This window comes from Elephantulus edwardii, unplaced genomic scaffold (assembly GCF_000299155.1).
Source record: "Elephantulus edwardii isolate Elephantulus edwardi_28Jun2011 unplaced genomic scaffold, EleEdw1.0 scaffold00371, whole genome shotgun sequence".
NCBI lineage: Eukaryota > Metazoa > Chordata > Mammalia > Macroscelidea > Macroscelididae > Elephantulus > Elephantulus edwardii.
In genome coordinates, this window is record NW_006400121.1 from 129,516 (window position 1) to 149,983 (window position 20,468).

A 20,468-nucleotide genomic window follows, 5' to 3' on the forward strand; every position below is an offset into this window, starting at 1 on the left:
GAGCCTCTACATGGAATATTATTGTTTTAACTTTTGTCTCATGTACTTTTAACTTGTTAGTTAAATTTGTGTCTTCTAGGCTGTAACACTTCCATGATACATCTTCAAGGATATGAACATGTATGGCTAAGCACAATTGGTAACAGTGCATCTACATTCCAAAATCAATCTCCACAATAGTTTATGTGTTGCCTATTGCCAAAGGGGCCCTTTAGAGTAGTGAGAGAAGATCTTCACCCTGAAACCTACAGCGTCACTTTTCAGCAGGAAGTAGCTAAGAGAATACGCCATCCCCTCTTCCTTATGAATCAGTGTGAACTCTCTCTCAGGGAGGAATGATAGGGAATGGCAAAGGACACACTGACAAAGGAGATCAATCAGAACTGGCTTTGACAAGCACTGTGGCAATTGGACAATTAAGACAGTCTTTCAAGGGGGTAAGAAAAGAGGAACGAACTGGGGAGGAGGGTAGAGAAAATAGTGCAACAATGAATGAATGGAAACCCAAAATCTCTGCAAATGTTCATTAAAATTAATAAAATTTAATTTAAAAAAAAGAATCCCCAAAAATTGTTCAGAGCATCAAGAAGCCAAAACAAAATAGAAATCCTGAAGATAAAGAGCTGACCAGATGATTTCAAAGGGTAGCTTGGGAAGACAAAGCAAACTACTATAACACAAAGTACAGAGACTTAAAATTGAACAATAAAAAGGGAAGAACTTGCTCAGTGTTTCTCAAGCTGAAGGAACTAAAAAACAAATTCAAGCCTCGAGAAGCAATACTTAGAAATGCTAAGGGCAAAATCTTGAATGATCCTGGAAACACCTAAAAAGAGATAGAGAAAGTACAGTCACTGTACTAAAAGGAATCGGCAGAAATGGGAGTATTTCAAGAATTACCATTTGATCTTGAGCCAATGATAATGAATAAAGAAACTCAAGCTGCACTGAAGGCACTGGCAAAAAGAGGACCCCCAAGATAGGTGAGATACCAACTAAAATGTTTCAAATGACAGATCGAGCTCTGGATGTGATCACCAGTCTATGCCAGAGAATTTGGAGGACAGCTACCTGGCCAAATGACTGGAAGAAATCAATGCTTGTTGCCATAAGAAGGTAATGCAACAAAATGTGGAAATTTCAACAATATCATTAATTTCACATGCAAGTAAAGTATTGCTGAAGAACATTTAAAAAACAGCTACAACAGTATACAAAGAGAACTACCGGTTCAAGCTGGATTTAAATAGAGCAACAGAGATATAATTGCTGGTGTCAAATGGATCCTGGCTGAAAGCAGAGAATACCAGAAGAATGTCTATTTGTGTTCTATCAACTATGCAAAAAGAATTTAACTGTGTGGATCATAACAAATTATGGCTAACATTGAGAATAATGGGAATTCCAGAACACTTGATTGTGCTCATGTGAAACCTATACCTAGACTAAGATAGAGGCTGTTGTGTGGAAAGAGAAAGGGAATACAGTATGGTTTAAAATTAGGAAAGGTGTGCATCAGTGTTGTAGCCTTTCTCTGTACTTATTCAATCTGTATGCTGGGCAAATCATTCAAGAATCTGGGCTCTGTGAAGAAAAATGTGGCAGCAGGATTTGAAGGAAGATTCATCAATAACCTTTGGTATGCAGATGGCACAACCTTGCTTGCTAAACGTGAGGAAGACTTAAGTACTTGCTGAAGAAGATTAAACACTGCAGCCTTCAGTACTGATGGCATCTCAACTTCAAGAAATCTGAATGAGTCAGCTCTAAACTGATAGTTGTAAATTTTATCTTGTGATAAACTGGTACTTTTTCAAGAAGGAAAGAAGCATACTAACTTTAAAAAGAAAACCAATAAAAAACACTGTCAACAAAACTATAGCCAGTTCTGGACAAAGATATCCTTTAATACAAAAGGTCACCCTGGCATGATTTCATAAAGAACTCTCCAGATTTCCACCCAGACTGTTCCCAAGCATGCAGAAAAACCAGTTTCTCCTAGACGAGAACCCCCACTCTCTAAGGCATGAGCAGAGAGACCTGTCTAACAAAATTGCACAGAAGACTCTCCAGTGGAGAAAGGTATCAAAAGAAGCGAACCCTAATCCTAAAAGCTCAATGATGACTCCATGAGGGAACCAAGGTCTTCTATACAGTCATTCTTCCCCAGTCACTATTCCTAACTAGATACTCAGCTTTCTTCAAAACTTAAAGAAGGCTGACATTTTATTATCTTACTCCAACACAAGTTCATCATTGTGGGCTCTTAAGAGAGAAAACAAAGGGTATAAGGAAGGTACAGAATCCCAGGTGCATTTCTTACTACTTGCCTCCCAGTAGGCAGCACAGTGCATCACATGCTGCACTGCTAACCTAAACTTCGGTAGTTCGAACCACCAGTCTCGTCCTGTACATATTTAAAGCCATGGAAATCTAATAGAGAAATCATTCTCAGTTGGAACCCACTTGAGGTCAGTGGGTTTGTCCTCCCACTTGAAACTGTCTTTCCTTGGGAGAAACATGGATAGAATTTCCCTATGCAATACACAGTCTAGGAAACCCTTTGGGGGTCAATTATCAGTCAATTCTGACTCAAAGCAATGAGTCTGAGAGTTCTACTTTGTTTTTAAGAATCCTCTCTTTACACAATTCTACAGCTCAGCCCCTTCCCACTTATCCCGACCTTAAATTCACAGCTCCACATCTGAACCGCTTCACACCCACAACACTACTATGTCCACCCTTTTCAGAGTTTCTGCTACAAGTTCCTTGGGCATTTTTTCATGGTCAAAGTCAACAAACCAGCCAGAGTCCAAGAGGAGTTGCAGCTTCTATCGGCAGGCCTGTGGCAAAGGAAGGTTAAGTTCTGGAGACTTAAAAGATTTGGGCTTTTAGCTTTTAGCTTACTTCCTCTCCTTATGTATGACTGTGAGATCCTCAATATTCTGGCATATTTTTGGATTATGTTATAATCTGGGTTTAAAACCAGTTTGCATAAGAAGTGGCTGTACCAGACCCTTTGAGAGACATCATCTCATCTAACACATATAAAACCTCTAGGAATAAGAGTTTTTGGCAATATTGTGAAAATCTCATAATGAAAAAAGACTTGATTTTTTTTTCATCCACAAGACATGAAAATGATTAACAAATGTATTTTTCTGACACAGTCTGATTTTATATTAGAAACTGTCTGGGTCCTGAATGAGAAAAATATTAAAAAGTTAACAGAGCAAAAGAAAGGCCATCATTATTCGGGAACAAAACCACAGTTTTCAATTCCTATAGTTGATTTTTGCCATGTCTGAGGCTGACAGATAGTCCATGCTTTGTTTAGGTAGCTGGATTTTGGTAGGGTGCTATAGAAAGCTGTCTCTACTCCATTCCCCTTGGGGCTAAACCAGGTGGTGGCACTAATCCCCACATGCTCAGTTCCCTACTAGCATCCTAGGAACCTCATTCTGATGGCTTGACATCAAAGAAGTGCTGTCTCCCAGAGATGGATGGTTTGCTTATCACGTCGTGACTGGCAGAATTTTGGTTCAAATGAGAAAAGTGCTCAACTGACGAAAAAAGGCAAAAGAATGAAAATACTTTGTTTGAGCAGAGGTTTATCTTTCCAAGTCAAGGCAAATAATGACTTGAGTGACTCTAAGTGACTCCCCGCATTTGCCGTGGGGAGATCTTTTATGCCTATCTGTGCAATTCTACACCTGCCCAATAACAAAAACATGGTAAGCTTTTATCGTGCACCACAGACCAAGTATTGGCATGTGATATTGATAATACCTAACAAGTAAAGACAAGCTTTCATTACTCACCTTGTGCTTACCCATGCTCTTTAGTACATCTATTCAAATATTTGAAAATGCTTGTAATTTTCCATGACCCACATTAGAATATATAAATAATATTCCAAAAGAAAAGCCTGAGAGGTAAGAAGGGTTTTTTTCCCCTTTCTAGTTTATTTCAAAGAAGGGGGGAAAATATTTCAATAAACAGGAACATCTGAAGGGTATGGATGAAAGTCAAGATTTGTACATGGTTTCAATTACTTTTCCATGGGTGTACAGTAGTCAACTGATTTTTTTATGCAAACTCTGGCACTCTCACTTGTCTGTGTGGGAAATTGAGTGTTGGCTACAACGACACACTTTGTCATTTTAGTTTTCAGAATCATGCCAAAACAAATGCTTCAGATAAAAAGATGGAAAAACAAGGGATGGTAGTTTTTCTTTTTTCACATGCTTAAGATATATACTTTGATATTTTAAACAACAGAATTACTTTCAATTCCCCAAACAATCTGTGCCTTTCTTAACTTTTTTTGGCTTTTGAACATGTTAGTCTCCCTAACTACCTTGTAGGCTGCCATAAAATGCACCTCTTCCATATAATACCTCTTTCCTACCATCCTCCACACTGAGATCTCACCTATTCTCAACAGCCTTCCATTATTCTAGGTAGACGTGTATGGTTTTGAGGGCTGTGTTTCACTCTTTAAATAGGGTTTTCAGCTTTGTGTTAAGCTGAAAATGAATAAGAATTTTGTGAAATTCTTATTATTAGAGGGCAGGAAAGTTTAGAGTAGATGATGTGATATAGGTCTACTACAAACGATAACATTTCAGTTCATTCTGAATTTGTGTTATTTGATAATACAACTCTGTTACTTTATAAGCATTCTTTACACACATTCACTTTAAAGGCTTTTCCAAGTAGAGTTAATGAAAAAGAGGGGGAGGAGCTCAGTATGGCATAAAAGATTTATTAATTTATTAAATAAATATTCATTAAAGGCCTACTCTGTGAATCACTATTCTGGTTCTTAAAATATAACAGATAAAAGAAATGAGCAAGTGAATAAACAAACTAATCTCCCACCTACCTCTGGAACTTTAACAGCCTTCTGATCTTAAAGCTGGATAATGGAACAAGACACCTGGAAACAGCACAGGTGACTGATAGGAAGCTTACAGTAACATGAAACAAGAGACAGGAATGCTTTTAGCAGGGGGCGCAAACTGAAGAGTATCACCTATTTCAGTCTCCAGCAATTGTAGGCAGGATAGAGGGACTCTTCCCAATCTATCCAGTGGTTGGCAACAGGGTATCCTGTTTTGTGTTGTAGGGCTTCTAAGTGCATAATAAAGATTTATTTTCTAAACTGAATACTAACTTGATCCAAGTTTCTACAGATTAGCTTACCTCAACATATGAAATGGGAAATATTCCGATTTTGTCTGCCAGCATTCCTTCCGCCCAGTTTTCATCCACTCTGCGGATCACAGTCAGAACATCATCCTGAAAAAATGGCGTATGATTAGTCTACCTGGTCCCATTAAGCTTATCATTCAAGTGTTGTTGTTTTTTTTCAATAGAGGGATTACGTTTTATAAGTACTTGTATGATACTGTAATGATATAGCTTTTGTATAGGAATACAGAGTTCTCATGAATGAAATTGTAACCTGAAGGTCACCTTGATTTACTTTCAGGTACCTATAAACTGCGCACTCCTTCTATGAAAGAGACTGGCTGCTTATTTTGTTTAGAGTTCCAAGTTACAATCTCAATTACTACTCAGTCCAGACTCTTGATTCACAGATTCTTTTTTTTTCTTTTCTCTGATAAAAGACTAAATGCCCACCCAACTGCATATCCTTCTGGGGTTTTTTCTTACATTAAAACATAATTTTCTGTTTAAAATTCCAAACCACTATCAATTCCATAGATATGTCTCTTAGGAATAGAGGGAAAGCAAAGACATTTATATATAAAATATATAATTAATGACATTTCTTTTTGGTATACATAATTCAGTACTTCAAAAGGTCTGAGTTACTTACATACACACACTTTAAACAGCTTAAAATTAAATTTGAGCTCTAAATATGGAGAGGAAGACCCTGGATGAGATGGATTGATACAGTAACTGGGACAACAGTGGGCTGGTGTGTCAGAATTAGTGAGACTGGCTCAGGACAGGAAAGGGTTCAGAGCTGCTGTATATAGGATCGCTATACATCGCAGGCAACTCAATGGCACATAATAACAATAATATACTATGATAGGTTTGGAAGCAGGAGTGGCATCCACTTCCTAAATAACATGCCTCCAGAAACTCTGTGAACTCAGATAAATGTCAATAGCTGTAAAGGAGCTTCAGGCGTTTTGTTCATAGGTCACTATGAGTCATGCTCGACTTGAAGGTAGTCAACAACAAACTAATACGGAAATGACACCACAAAGGGCATTATCCAAAATTACTCTTCTTACAAAAAGAGCCAATGAACAAAACGTCTTTCCTTATAATTTTAAGAAGACGGTTATTTTAAGCTGCTGTCAAATTCCAACTCATGGAGTCCCTGTGTGGGCAGAGCCAACCTGTGATGTTTCCAATCTCTGGATGCATTCTAACTCCCAACCTTTTGGTTAGCAGTTAAGAACTTAACTGTGTGTGCTTTCACTTCCAAGTGTATTTAGAGGTCCAACAAGACTGTTCACATAAAATTACTGTACCTTTTTACAAAAGGGAAACATAAACTGTGTCTACGAATGCAGCGATACAAGGTATATGCAACTTGAAAATGGTCTTATTCTCATTTTACCTTTGAAAAAGGAAGGCAATCCTTGTCTGCTTCCTTGTCTTTCACTTCAAAATCATAAAGTGCTTTGCACTGAGGTGGTGGCTGAGGTAATGGTTTAATAATCTGCACAAAGTTGGTGGGGAAAAAGCCATGGATCCCGTTGACTTCTCCGTGGTACCAATTTTCATCCACTTGTCGTCGCAAAATGATGATGTCACCTTTGCTGAATTTAAGGTCTCCAGGTTCTTTTCCTTCGTAGTTGTATAATGCTTTGGCACATGGTAACTGAGGTATGCCCTTTAAAGAAAGAAATATGTTTCAATCAAAGACAAGTCCAACAATGTCTCTAAAAAGGTTCATACTTTGACAGAAAGTACACATAAAAACTCTATGAATAGAGAAACAAATATCAAATGCAAGCACAATGTTCACGGGGAAAAACAAAGCATCTGTGTCTGATCCACTATTAGTTTTCTGTTACTAAATTTATGTTAAACCTGTTTGCTGTCTTCATCTTCCAAGGTGCCTCTACGTGGACTCAAATCCCCAACCTTTAGTTAATAGATGAAAGCCTTAACTCTTTATTATTAACTCAAGGGTCTGCCTTTTGAATTTAGTAGGAGCTCTTCCTTTGTTTGGAGTCTTTAGAACATAAAATAGGACTGCTAAGTCTCATTTACTGCTAGTTGCCATCAAGGTGAGCCCAACTCTGCAGCCCTATGTGTGCAGAGAGGGTTTTCCAGAGTGTGGACTATCAGGATCAGGTTGCCAGGTCTATCTCTCAAGACCCTGGTTGGCAGGTTCAAACGACTAATCTTTTGGCTAGTCAAACTCTTAAGCACCCAGGGACTCCTGACTTCCTGGTATGAAATAGTGGGTGGAAAAATAAAACAAAGGCATAGAAGAAAAATTAATTTTCTTTAATAAATTTTACTAACTATTCATCAGGATATATGATAAGCACTGAGTAGAAGACTAATCCATGAGCACAATTCATTAATGCACCAACTGCTCTTAAGCATAACTGATGAGACTGGCTTTCGGGCAGAACTTCTTGATATAATTCTACAGGAACTCAGCAAGTATTTCTTGAAGGTACACTGCATGTAAGAGGCTGCAATACAACTGTAAGACTGTCAGTCTCTGCCCTCTTAAAGCTTATACTCTATAATTATAAAGTACAAACATATGGTGTTTCACAACCTATGTGATATCATTCAACACCGTTCTTGCCTTGTTAGAGAGCACTGTTAGAGTGATATGCTAATAGATGAGATTCTGAATGTGGTGTATTGTACTGTGGCTTACTTGAAAGACTTTAATATTGTATACATAAGCAAGGCTCAATTTAATCATCAAATGGAATAAATGTGATACTTCTCAACAGCACTGGAGGTGCCCCTTCTCGAGGGGTGCCTGTCACTTTAAGAACTCTGTCTCTTTGGGCCACTGCCGCCTGTCATTGATTCTCAGGATAAATGGCAAACCAAACATATCTGTAGTAGTTCACTGAACAAGGTTATAGGGATCTTGTTTTCCCGTACTTATTCAGCAATTCATTCATCCAGAAAATATTTATTGAGCTTTTATTTTATTTTTTTAAACCAGGCAATATGCTAGACACAGAGGATTTAAGGAGGAATAGGGCATAGCTGTGCCTTCAAAAGATAGTAAACGCAATGATAGAGACATTGTCTGATATCAGTTCATGCAGGCAGAGCTCATGGGTCTTCAAGGCCGAGTTGTCGAGTTAGCTTCAACCCAGGGCAACTACCTGTGTATCATAGTAGGATTGTGCTCCCGAGGGACTTCAATGACTAATATTTTGAAAGTAGATTGTCATGCCTATTTTCTGAGGTGGTTCTTGTGGACTAGAATCTTCAACCTTTTTGGTGAGGAGCTGAGCGTGTTAATCACCAGCACCACCCTGGAACTCTCTTTGGAGCTAACAGGGTAAGACATTTCTTGAGGAAATGACACATGAGCCAACTCTGAAGGTATACACAGACATTAGCCCAGCAAAGCTGGAATGGAGGAAAGAGAAAAAATGCAGGCCTTCCAGGAAGCAGTGATGTAACAAGCAAAGGCATGGAAGTAGGAGTGGTATATCCCATAGAGACCTGGGTTTATAAAACATGAAGAGTTCCTTGAGAGGAATTAAAAACATAAAGCATAGAAGAAGGAGGGTTTTAAATAGTATTGCTGTGTCATTCAGGCAATGACAAGCCACTCCTGGATTTGACACACAGATGGACACATGAAGGACCATGTATCAGAGAGGTCGGCCCGCCAGCTTGGAGGAACCAAGGAAGCAGGCACCTGGTCCAAGTTCAGTAAGTTCAAAACTCACTGCCATCAAGTCAGAACCAAGTCATTGCTGACTGATCCTCCAGAGGGTTTTCACAGGAGGAGACTGCTCGTCTTTCTCCCTCAGAGATGCTGGTAGAGTCCAACTGGCTTGTGCGTTAGCAGTGTAACACCCTACAGACTACAGCACCAGAGCTCTCTCCTGGTGCAAAGCATAGGTCTAAAAGAATGGGTTTGTGGATTTTTTAAAAATTACACTTTTAGATAAATTAGACCAATAAAGAGCATTACTGGCATTATGCATATTATACTCCAAAAAAAAAGGCAGATCAAACTCTTACATCTGTGATAGCAATAAAAAACTTGCAAATGTTTAAAAATTTCTTGTGTTTCTTGTCAGAGATTCAGAATCTGGTCTACATATAGCCAAACTTTTTTTAAAAAAGCACACAACCAAACACAAAACTTAAGTATCTTTGTTTGGCTTAAAAGACATGGTAGTTCTTGCAGTCAAAATGCTATTGGCAGTCATCGTGTCTTGGCTTGGCTCACATGGTGCAGCAATGGGCTAATCAGAGCTGCTCTGAGAGGCCAATAGCCTGGGAAAGCAGGAATCAGCCTCCCAGAAATCCTAACTCTCACGCATATTCTGAATTTTAGAACTTGACTTGGAGCCTGCTTCTAATTAATCAAAGGACTCCTGATATTTAGACTTGACTTACAAGAAATTCTGCTATGCCATTTGGTTTCATCAGCAGGGAAACACCCACCGAGAATCCTGGTCCTTTGTAATCCTGTGACTTAAGTCACATTCCACTCAACGTCCACCTCTGTGGATGGAAGACTTCTCATGTGCATCTACCCTCACTGCATTTCCTAGTATGTCATGCATCTACAAAAGTCTGGTTATCATTGACTAGTAGGATTTCAGAAGACAGGCTTGAGAGAGTTGTAGTAAATAAACATGACATTAAATATTACTGTAACAAAGAGAGAAAGACAGAGTCAGAAAAAAAAGGAAAAAAATGAACAACAGCAAGCAGGGAACAGAGTATTGACAAATAACACATCAAACTGGCTGCTGAGATTATGGTCAAGCAGCACAGGGTAAGAAACAGAAAACCTACTCCATAACTTGGTTTGATTTCTAGCTGAGTTACTGATTAGCTGTGACCTTGGGTAGGTTAAGTTCTCTGTTTCTCAGTTTCTTCACCTGTGGAGGAGGTGGGAGAAGGTTCCCATTTAGGGAACAGATGCGACCCAGTGGACAGGACACATTGCACGGATGAACTACCATCATCATCATCAGCCAGTTTGAAAGTCTGTTCACTGAAACAGCCTCTGACAACATATTTGTCTCTACTTGGCTAGATACTTTTCCCTTCGGACGAATTCATGCAGCAATTACATTTTTAATACGTGATCACTGTATAACAATGCGAAGAATGTTTCTCCTAGGTAGTGCTTGGGATTTAAAAATGTGCCTTTCTGAATCATGCATTTGTTTTCTGACTAGAATCCATTCATCTTCTGGTTGAACAGAAGAAATTACAAATTCACTGACATGCACCGTTTAATAGGGGATGGCATTTTAGATGTGGCTGTAGTTCATCTTGACAGGGTTAATGTAAGGCGTTGGAAGCCTGCATGAATTAATTGAAAATCCTATTACAAACTCAGTGACAAATAACTCTATTCACCATTATAGGCGGTCCTCTCAATATTCCCCCACCCCAATTAGCTCTCTTTGGCCCACTCTATCTACATCTATGCCAGCCAAATGCAAGTACCAAGATACTGATTTAGCACTCTTAGCATTCATTCTTCACTACTCCTCAAAAAGATCTCTAAAATGCCAAATGCCCACACAGTCTGGTTCTTTTGTGATATGCTGATGTGAGAAGGGAAATTTATCTCACTTTGCAGATCACTTCCACACATTAGTGGCCTCACAGACTTATTAACTTTTCCACCAAAGCAAAACTATTAAATGTTCCTCAATCTATCCAACATTATTAATATAACTGGTAAGGATACAGTTTATGGTAATCGCGGTATGTACATGATGGTTAGCCTATGGTTACAGCCCTGTATCTGCAGCCTAAAACTCATTCATTTATACCAACTCACTAAATCTGGCTGCTAAGGTTATTTCAATGATCAATCACCAAAGAAAGCATCATGATGCTTATAGCAATTGAGTCCATGAGCAGACATTTGTGCATCTGGCTGTATCTTCCTACAGCGTTCTTTTTCAATTAAACTCGCAGAGGCGAAAGAGGCAGTTTCTGTCAAGAGTCTCACAAGGAGGTTTCCCACATTAAATAAAATGAATTCGACTCTGATTTCAAATCGAGCAAAGTTCAGTGATCTTTAAAAGACTTATTCCCACTCAGACTGCACATGATTAAGGATAAATGGTTAAACGGCTTGGAAGAGCATTAAAAGAATGCATTTTCCCTTTGCAACATCTGAAGGATAAAGCCAAAACAATTGGTTTGATAGCCCAGGACTACTCTGGTGGATGAAATACGTTCAGAGCCCACAGAGGCACTGCCTTCTCATTCATCTCCTTAGAAAGGTCTGGGAGTCCTGTCATCGCCCGGGCCCTCTGCCCTCCATGCCTCCGGCAGGCTTTCCAAAGTGCTGCCTTTCTTCTGTATCCTCTCATCAGGCCCCTGAGGAGCTACAGAGCTTACATTTCACTTGGAGGCTTTCAGTTGGCTACACATGAAAGGGAGGCTTAAAAGGAGAGAAAGCCAGAGAGAAACCGACTCTGCAGTCTAACCTTGGGTTTGCAGCTGTCATTCATGCTGCCAGCTCTATCAGAAGGCTACAATCTGGACAGGCCAAGCATTACAAGGATTCTTAATCTAAAATGCATTTCCATAAACAGTGTCTACTTTGCCCATTTCAAAAAAAGAATAAATAAGACAGTGGGCCAGTTTTACTTGCCAAGTAATTTTTGCGTCTAAACAACACAGGTATTTTAGAAAACATAATAATCCTAATGCAAGCTATGCATAAATATTTTTTAATAAATGCTTTACGGTTCCAAGTGCATACCATCGAGTGTATTCCAATAGAGATGGCAAAGTGCTACCAGATGATCAAGCTGAGACTCTTAACAGGTAAATAAAACATTCACTGACAATTTATTTTATAGACTCTAAATGCCAATGCCCAGATATACATGCAGGCAGCGTCTTTAAATTCAAACTCCTTCATGCATTTTGTACTGCTCCATAAAGTACAAAGATTCAATGACACACTAAATAGAAAATCTAGAAGACACTCTTCCAGCGGGAAAAACTATAAAATGTGTATAATGTAGTAATTTAGTTATGTCTAAATCGGCACTCTGGCTGGCTGGCTCAAACTTGACTTTCAAAAACTTTCCAAATAGAATCAAAGAACAAAGAAGTCATCATACAAGGAAACATTATATCGAGCAGCAGCAAAATTTCTTAACTGAGAAAAGGTTTTCCACCCCACCCCTGGCCCCTGCAATGTCCTTTCCACATCAGCATAAATGTTGACTTCCCTCTACAGGGTCATAAGTTTATCAGGATGTAAGATTGTTTCTTGAAAATACTGAATTTTTAACAATTAGTTTCAAACATTGTCTCAAAAATGTGTAGGTTCAATTATCATTCCTATATTATCTGGCTATTACTTATAACTACTATTATTATTATTATTATTATTATTCAATATAACTTCAAAAATGAGTATTACAAGTTATCTTTCCAACAATAACAGGAGGCACTAAGATGCCCATAATCCCAAACAACCAATCATTTATTTCTTTTTTTCCTTTAGCATTTAGTTATGGGGCATAACATGCTAAATCATTTCTATCTGACGATCATTTTCTTAAGCTTTCACCTCTCTGGCTCAAATGTGCTATATAAAAATTTCTAAGTCAAAGTAACTTAAGTCAAATCTGCCAGCACTTTAAAGGCATCAACTGTAAAACAAACAAATTCAGGAGACAGTGTTTTCTTCATTCAAATTTATTCTGTTGTCTTTATTCTAGTGCTGCACTGTTTCCTTTAGCTAAATACTCATTTTCTTCAGCTTTCTCAAGTAGACTCTTTGCCATTCTGCCTTTCTCCACTACTTCTGGTTCCATTTCCACTCTGGTTTAAAACAACGGGCTGACCAAGGCCAGCACCTACATGCTTCTCTAGTGTCCGGGCACCTTCTCTATCAGTCCATGCCCGCACACACTCCACACACGCTCTGTCCAGTCCCCTGCACACACTTAATTCCTGCTAATAACTCCTGCAATCCAATCTAAGACATAATCGCACAACTCTCACAGTGTTTCTGTCCCAACTCCTGACCAAGGAGGAATCATGTAGTTACCTCCGCTTTTCTGTTTTGGTGTTGGTAATGATTTGAGAAAGGGATAGAAAGAAGTGAAGAACACAAATAAACACAAAGACATGCCCCACTAAAAAACAGCCCAAACAAACAACAACAAAAAAAGTTAAAAACAAAACAAAACTATCTAACAAAGCAGAAGCCCCCAATTGACTAGTGGTAAGGAAGATGAGGCCAGCAGTAGCTTTCTCGCAAATTTTCCTGGGCTAAATGTCATCACTATTTAATCATTCACATTTACAAAAGGAAGTTGAGACCAAGAGAGTATGTCCCAACAACCACAGGGGAAATGAACAGAGTTTCTAAACATAAAAACAAACATATACAACTAATTTTTCCCCCAGGGAACTAAACTACACCTGTGGAGGTAGGGGGAGATTCCACTTCCTTGGTTTCTCTCACTCATTCTCTAAGAAGAGTCCAACGGGACACAAAGTGAAAGACAAAGAGGTGGGTGTGGGGGGAAGACCAAAAGGAAGTATTTAGAAAATACCTGTACTTGGAGGACAGAAAAAATCCTAGGACCTAGAGAGGGGGAAAGACAGCCAAGAGAATATAGGCATGGTAGCAAAAATAATTGCTGAAGCATGGTCTTGTCTATATCACCCACGTCTTTACAATCTGGAGACGGTTCCCAATTACCTCTTAAATCAAATTAATGTTCTAAATCTTGAGTTTTATGGCTCTCCATTTGGATTGACCGTTCCACCTCATATTTTCCACTCCCAGCAAGCAAACCAATCTGCTGTCATCACCTCTAACTTCAAATGCACCACTCCTCCTCCAGCAAAATTAATCCAGAACAGCCCATCTCCCTCCCGCCTCCTCACCTCTGTAGAGTCCCATTATCGTAGTCATCATCATCATCATCATCATCCCCCTCCCCGCATGCGTGTCATTATACACCTGCAGTTGTTAGTTATGTTGCATTGCTTTCATTTGCATTTTCATCTCTTTCTAGCTAGAAGACCACTTCTGATGTTTGGAATCTGATGTAAAAAAAGGCAAGATCAGAGAACTGAGTCTTGTGTATTTCAACAGGATGTACTCTCTTTCCGGATGTAACTGTCACACATCCTTCAGGACTGACTCAGATCCACTGTGTCCCACCCTTTCACCGTGGGAAAATTCCAACCCTTCTCCCAGGCCAGGAGATGGTATTGATCGTGTGCACACCCAGAGTGTCTTACACATACTTCATAATAGCATCTATCACATCCCATTGGATTACAACTCTCAGTTCACAGACCTGTTTCCCATACTCAACTGTACCTTCCCAGGATGTAGGACTATGTCTAATTATTCACCATTATAAGGATCTACATCAATATTGTGTAAAAGATCTCACTAGAAGAAATAAATTTTAAACACACACACACACACACACACACACACACAAACACACACACACACATTGTTATCTCTAGTAGATTGATAATACTTAAGTGTGGACTCCTAAGTGGGGAAAATACTTTTTCCAATGGAAAAGTAAGGGGGGGGAAACCCCCAATTCTATGGAGTTGGGTTTACTATTTTTAATATGTTGCACTATCTATTCAAGCACATCTACCTGTCTCCAGGTACTCTTCATAAGCAGACTCGTCAACTGCTGTTACTGTTTCTTTCTGAAGGAGTTTTTAGTGTACACTGTTTTGTGATGTTAGAGAAAAGTACTGAATATTTCAATAGATGTCAAAAGAATAAACAAACAGATGTTTTGGGAAAAGTACAGCCAGCACGCAAAGATGACAAAGCTTTATCTCACATACTTTGGACTTGTAGGTAGGCGAGGCTATTCCTTGAAAAGGGTCATCATGCTTAGAAAAACTGAGGATCAGCAAAAGAAGAAGACCCTCAATGAGATGGACTGACCAGTAACTGCAGCAATGGACCCAAGTGTATCAGAGACTGTGAGGATGACACGGAATAGGATGGGTTCAGATCTGCTGTTCACAGGGTCACTATGAGCCATACTCAACTCGATGGCCCTCCAACAGTAACAGCAGCGCCATCCTACATTTGGGAGATTTGGTGGTCTTAGACAAGAGATACATAAACATATGTTCAGATAAAAATTTGTACAAAAATGTATGTCACATTCTACTCATGATACTAATGTATGAAAATAACTCATATGTTCATTAACAGGAGCATGTTAGTTTACTTCAACAAAAAGAATGAATTTTTGATATGTTGTTAAGTGCCACCGAGTTGTCTTGGACATACAGTGATCCTGTGTACAACAGCTCTGATCCCTGCTCTATCCAGAATAAATGAGCAAGCTCCTCCTGCATGATTTACAACCTCTGCAATCTGGCTGGAGGGCCAACTATGGGTTGGTTCCCACTCAACAGTACCTAAGGGCATGATGGGCGCTTGATACTGTAACATGGATGGAGTAGGAGTACTTACAGAGGAATTCACTCCTTATCCCCTAATGTTGCTGAGAAGCCTGGAACACAGGAAGCTGCTTCAGCAATTCTGGGCTAGTTAGCATTCTGGGTATGCTTCTCAGCATGAACGGGACACAGAACAAAAAGCAAGATTCATTTTAGAAAGAGACAGCTACATTATTTTTTATTGAGCACACTGTTTGAATCGGAACACACTGTTTGAAGCTGGGGAAAAAAAGTGGAACATATTACATAACAAATCACAGCAAATGTTTTTCTTACAAACTCATTTAGGGCTTATATGGAAAGACTCATTTAGCTGATACATCATTTTATATTTGGATGGCCTTAAAAAGGGAGTACTCAACAGACAAATAAATCATTAGAGAAAACAAACCTTATGAATGTTCTCTAAAGGTGGGGGAAGAGCTAGAGAGAATACAGTCACTGAAATAACATGCCAGAAACTCACTCACTGCCCCCAAAATTACTGTCCTGTTTCACCACTTGTTTAATCATTAAGATGTGTTGTTCTTCTTAGCTGCCATGGAGTTAGCCAACACACCAAACAGAGTCCTGTGCCATCCCATGATCATCTGTGGTTCCGACTGTGGTGATCCATAGAATTTTCACTGGCTGTTTTCCAGGAGGAGTCTGCCAGGCCTTTCTTCCTAATCTATCTCAGACTGAAAGTTCAACTGAAACCTGTCCAGTGTCGCAGCAACATGCACGTCACCACAGACAAGTGAGCGGTGACCATATATCAGGTGGACTGGCTGAGACTCTTAATAATTAAAACAATATTTTCAAGAGTAGGAAAGTCAGCTGGGAAAATCCCCTGTAGTAACTTAAGCTATCATAACTTTGAGGGTTCATGACTTGATGGGATATATTTCTCCTGGTTTAAAAAAAAAAGTAAATGATTCTTAGCAAAGAAATTGCTCTGCTTCTTTTGACCTACCTCACATTGTTCACCTGACAACGGAGGAGGGAACGAAATGAGAGCAATGGCCATATGCCAAGAATTCTTCAACGATCTTGTTTTAGCCTTACCTTTAAGGAACGTTGTTGTTGTTGTTATGTGCCATTAAGTCACTTCCGACTCATACCGACCCTATGTACAAAAGCCCTAAATGCCGTTCTATCCTGTGCCAACCTCGCCGTCTCAAACACACTCATTCCTACTACTCCACTCACAGAATCAATCCATCTAATCGAAGGTCTTCCTCTCTGGCACCACCTCTCTACTCTGCCAAGGAGCATTCTGGGTTCACCTTCTCCAGGACAAACCTGTTTGTTCTCCTAGCAGTCCATGGTATATTCAACACTCTTCTCCAGCACCACAGCTCAAAGGTATCAATTCTCTTTCTATCATCCCTATTCACTGTCCAGAGTGCTCGTTGGAGACAAGGATTCTGAAGCTTTGTCTGACATACTCTGGGCATGTTGCAAGGAGGGACTGGTCCTTGGAGAGGGACATCATGTTTGGGAGAGTGAAGGGATGGTACAGAAGAGGAAGACCCTCGATGAGATAGATCAATTCTGTGAGTGGAGTGGTGGGAATGAGTGTGTTTGAGACAGCGAGGCTGGCACAGGATAGAACGACATTTACGGCTCTTATACATAGGGTCGCTACGGAAGCTCTGGTGCCCTAGTGGTTAAGAAGCTTCACTGCAATTCCAAAGGCACACAGTTCTGTGAGAAGAATGGGTAATCTCCTCCCCTGTGAGGAGGTCTGGGGGTTGGTTGGGGGACCTGCCAGAGGGTTAACTAGGGTTAGTTCTGACTTGATGGGCATGCAACAACATCAATAGGGTCACTCTGAGTTAAAATCATTTAGATGGCAATGGGTTTTAATCTGATGCCAAATGTGTGGTAGATAATAAATCCCAACTCCACAAGCCAACTGCATTCATTCAGTACCTCAGCTATCTTACCTGTCAGTTCAAAACTCAATATAACAGACCTTTCTCTCTCATCTCCATTCATCCAAAGCTAGATCAGAAGGTACCAGCCCCCTTCTTTGTAATTTCAGTAATCCCTTGGACTCACAAACTGCAAGGAAAGATCTACTTATAATCTAGTAGGAAAAAAGGTTACAGCACATAGGGAGAGTCTGGAAAGGGTCTCAGTGTAGATCTCCTGTTGTGCATAGGGAAGTTGTTTACTCTTCTAAGAGCAGATGTTGTCTCTCACCAACAAGGAAGATTCACTGAGCCTATATTCGACAGTATTTAGTGGTCTTACCATAGGCCATGACAGATTTCATCACACCTCCAGGTGGTCCCTCTTGGTCTAGTCAGTCCTCATTACCCTGAGATGTTAGTCTAGCTCTCTGGGCTCAGGAACAAAGACCAAATTGTTTACTGCAAGAGTGTATCACACTTCACAAAAGCCTAAACCACACTATAAGGCCTTATACTTAACACTAAGCAGTCTCTCACCAGATGGCCAAGATATGTTCTGAGCCCCATAAACAAAAGTAGCAGAAATTACAGCATAATCAAGAAGAAGAGATAAAGATGATAAAAACTGTTACAAAATATTATGACAGACAAGTTGTAAAAACTGAAATATATTAGTAGGGCACTATTAGAGTAAGTTTTCAAATACACCAGAAGTGTTTTACATAAGGAAAAAGCAAGACTGCTTTATATTCACTGAAGAAAAAAGAACAGGCTTACAGTGATACATGCATTATTTAAATGGAATAAAAGAATTTCCTGACAGAGAAGGTTATTAAATATTGCATTGGATTATATCTTTTTCACTGGAGACTTTTAAAAATAGGGTAGTCTTAGGAGTTTAGTGTGCCCAAAGGCAAAAGGAACAGATTATGATTTCTAACCTTTAATAAAACTATGATTTCTTGACAAATCAAACCACTTGAAAGAATAAGTTTATTCTCGCTGATGTTGTCCTTTGTCTTTTCCCCATTTTTAGAGGTGGAATCACAGGAATAAAGGTAACAATGAGGGATGAGAGTGTGAGCAAAGAGGAGACAGCAGGAGAGGAGACAAAATGAGAATATGATTGAGCCTCTAGAAATCGAATCAAGCAAGCCTCAATACTCAGAAGTCTATCACAGCCTATTATAGAATCATTAGGGCAAGTAGAAGCCATCATAGCTATGGTTAGGTTCACCAAGCTGCTTGGCATCTCGTTAATTTTTATTATGCCAAAAGAAGTAATATAGAAAAGTGGGTATTACCATTACTACCTGCCTCACATACTTTGGGCCTGTTGCTAAGAGAGGCTATTCCATGATGCTCAGAAGGTGGACAGTGAGGGAAGGAGAGAAGATCCTCAACACAGTGACTACTGCAATGGGCTCTAGTGTGTCAGGAAGTGTGAGGATGGCCAAGGATGGGAGAGGGTTCAGATCTGTGCTCACAGGGTTGCTATGGATCGTACTCAACTCGACGGAACCTAACAACAACAACAATAACCATTACTACTGTACAAACTGGAAGCAGGAGTGGCATCCACTTCCTAAACAACAAGCCTCCAGAAACTCTGAATTTTGATAAATGTTGATAGTTGTAGAGGCACTTCCAGCCTTTTGTTCATAGAGTTGCTATGACTTGTGCTCGACTCAAAGGCAATCAACAACAACTGTACAAGAATATTTTGCTAGTCAATTAAATGCAAGGCTTCCATAGTGAAGACTGAGTTATCACTTTAGGAAAATATCCTTTTAGTTTGAAATGCAATGTTCTATTAAAAACATAAACCAGAGCTACCAAATAGTTAATTATGGCCCTACTCTCTGCTGAGAATTTGCATTTCCATTCCAGAGATATATTATATCATAATCTATAACTTAACAGACCCCAAGGTTAACTCCCTCACTGTTCCAATTATACTGTAGTAAATAATGTTTGCATAATCACAATACTGAAAATATTTAGGGAAGGAAAGGGTGGTGGTGTTTAGAATAAATCTCTACACATACCAAAAAACATATAGCAATAGAATACTACGCTGCATTGAAAAACAAGGAACTCGTGCAATATTATTCAAAATGGGTGATCCTGGAAGATACTATCCTGAGTGAAATATCTCAGTCACAAAAGAACTTATACTGCATAGTGCCACTGTTGTAAAATGGGACTGACATTGGGGTTGGGGGAGAAAGAGAAAGATGGGATAAATAATGCATACTGCATTGAAACAGATGAGAGAGAGAGAACTGTTTAAAAGGGATATATGATTAGGTATTATTGTCATGACAGGAGTCTAAATTGAAGGCTGCATAGTGGACTGGACGTGGGGGGAGGTACTGTATAACAATGAAGGAATTTTTCTTTTACTTTTCAAAGAGAAGAACAAACTGGGGGGGGAAGGGGTGGGAAGGGAGAAAAATGCAACAATGACTGAATGGAAATCCAAAGTCTGTAAATTTTCATTAAAATTAATAATAATTAAAAAAGGGGAAAAAAGGCACACTTCTCCTTCTATCATTCCTAGTCACTGTCCAGTTTTCTGGTGCACAGCAAGTAATTGTGAAGCCTATGGCCTAGATCAGGCATACTTTAGTCCCCAGAATGACATCATTGCTCTTCAGTACTCTGGAGAAGTCCATGACAGCAGACATTCCCCAGCGCAGTTTGTCTTTTGATTTACTAGCTGCTGGTACCACGATTGTTGATTGTAAAGCCAAGCAAACCAACGCTGTAAACAATCTCAATCTCTTCACCATCTATCATGATGTTGCTAATCTGCCCAGTGTTACGAATCTGTTTTCTTGACGTTGAGCTTCAATTCATATTGAAGGCTGCAGTCCTTGA

The 20,468-nt window shown here is 39.5% G+C and overlaps 1 protein-coding gene across 1 annotated transcript in view; it reads right to left on the bottom strand.

Annotated features, from left to right (window-relative positions):
* SH3RF1 (SH3 domain containing ring finger 1) overlaps positions 1-20,468 on the bottom strand; it is a 252,817-nt gene that overhangs the window by 96,057 nt on the left and 136,292 nt on the right. The window contains exons 2-3 of the mRNA XM_006902128.1: positions 6,611-6,886; positions 5,209-5,304 (exon numbers count right to left, since the gene is read on the bottom strand). Coding sequence (XP_006902190.1) covers positions 5,209-5,304; positions 6,611-6,886 — 372 coding nt within the window. The remainder of the gene's footprint in view (positions 1-5,208; positions 5,305-6,610; positions 6,887-20,468) is intronic.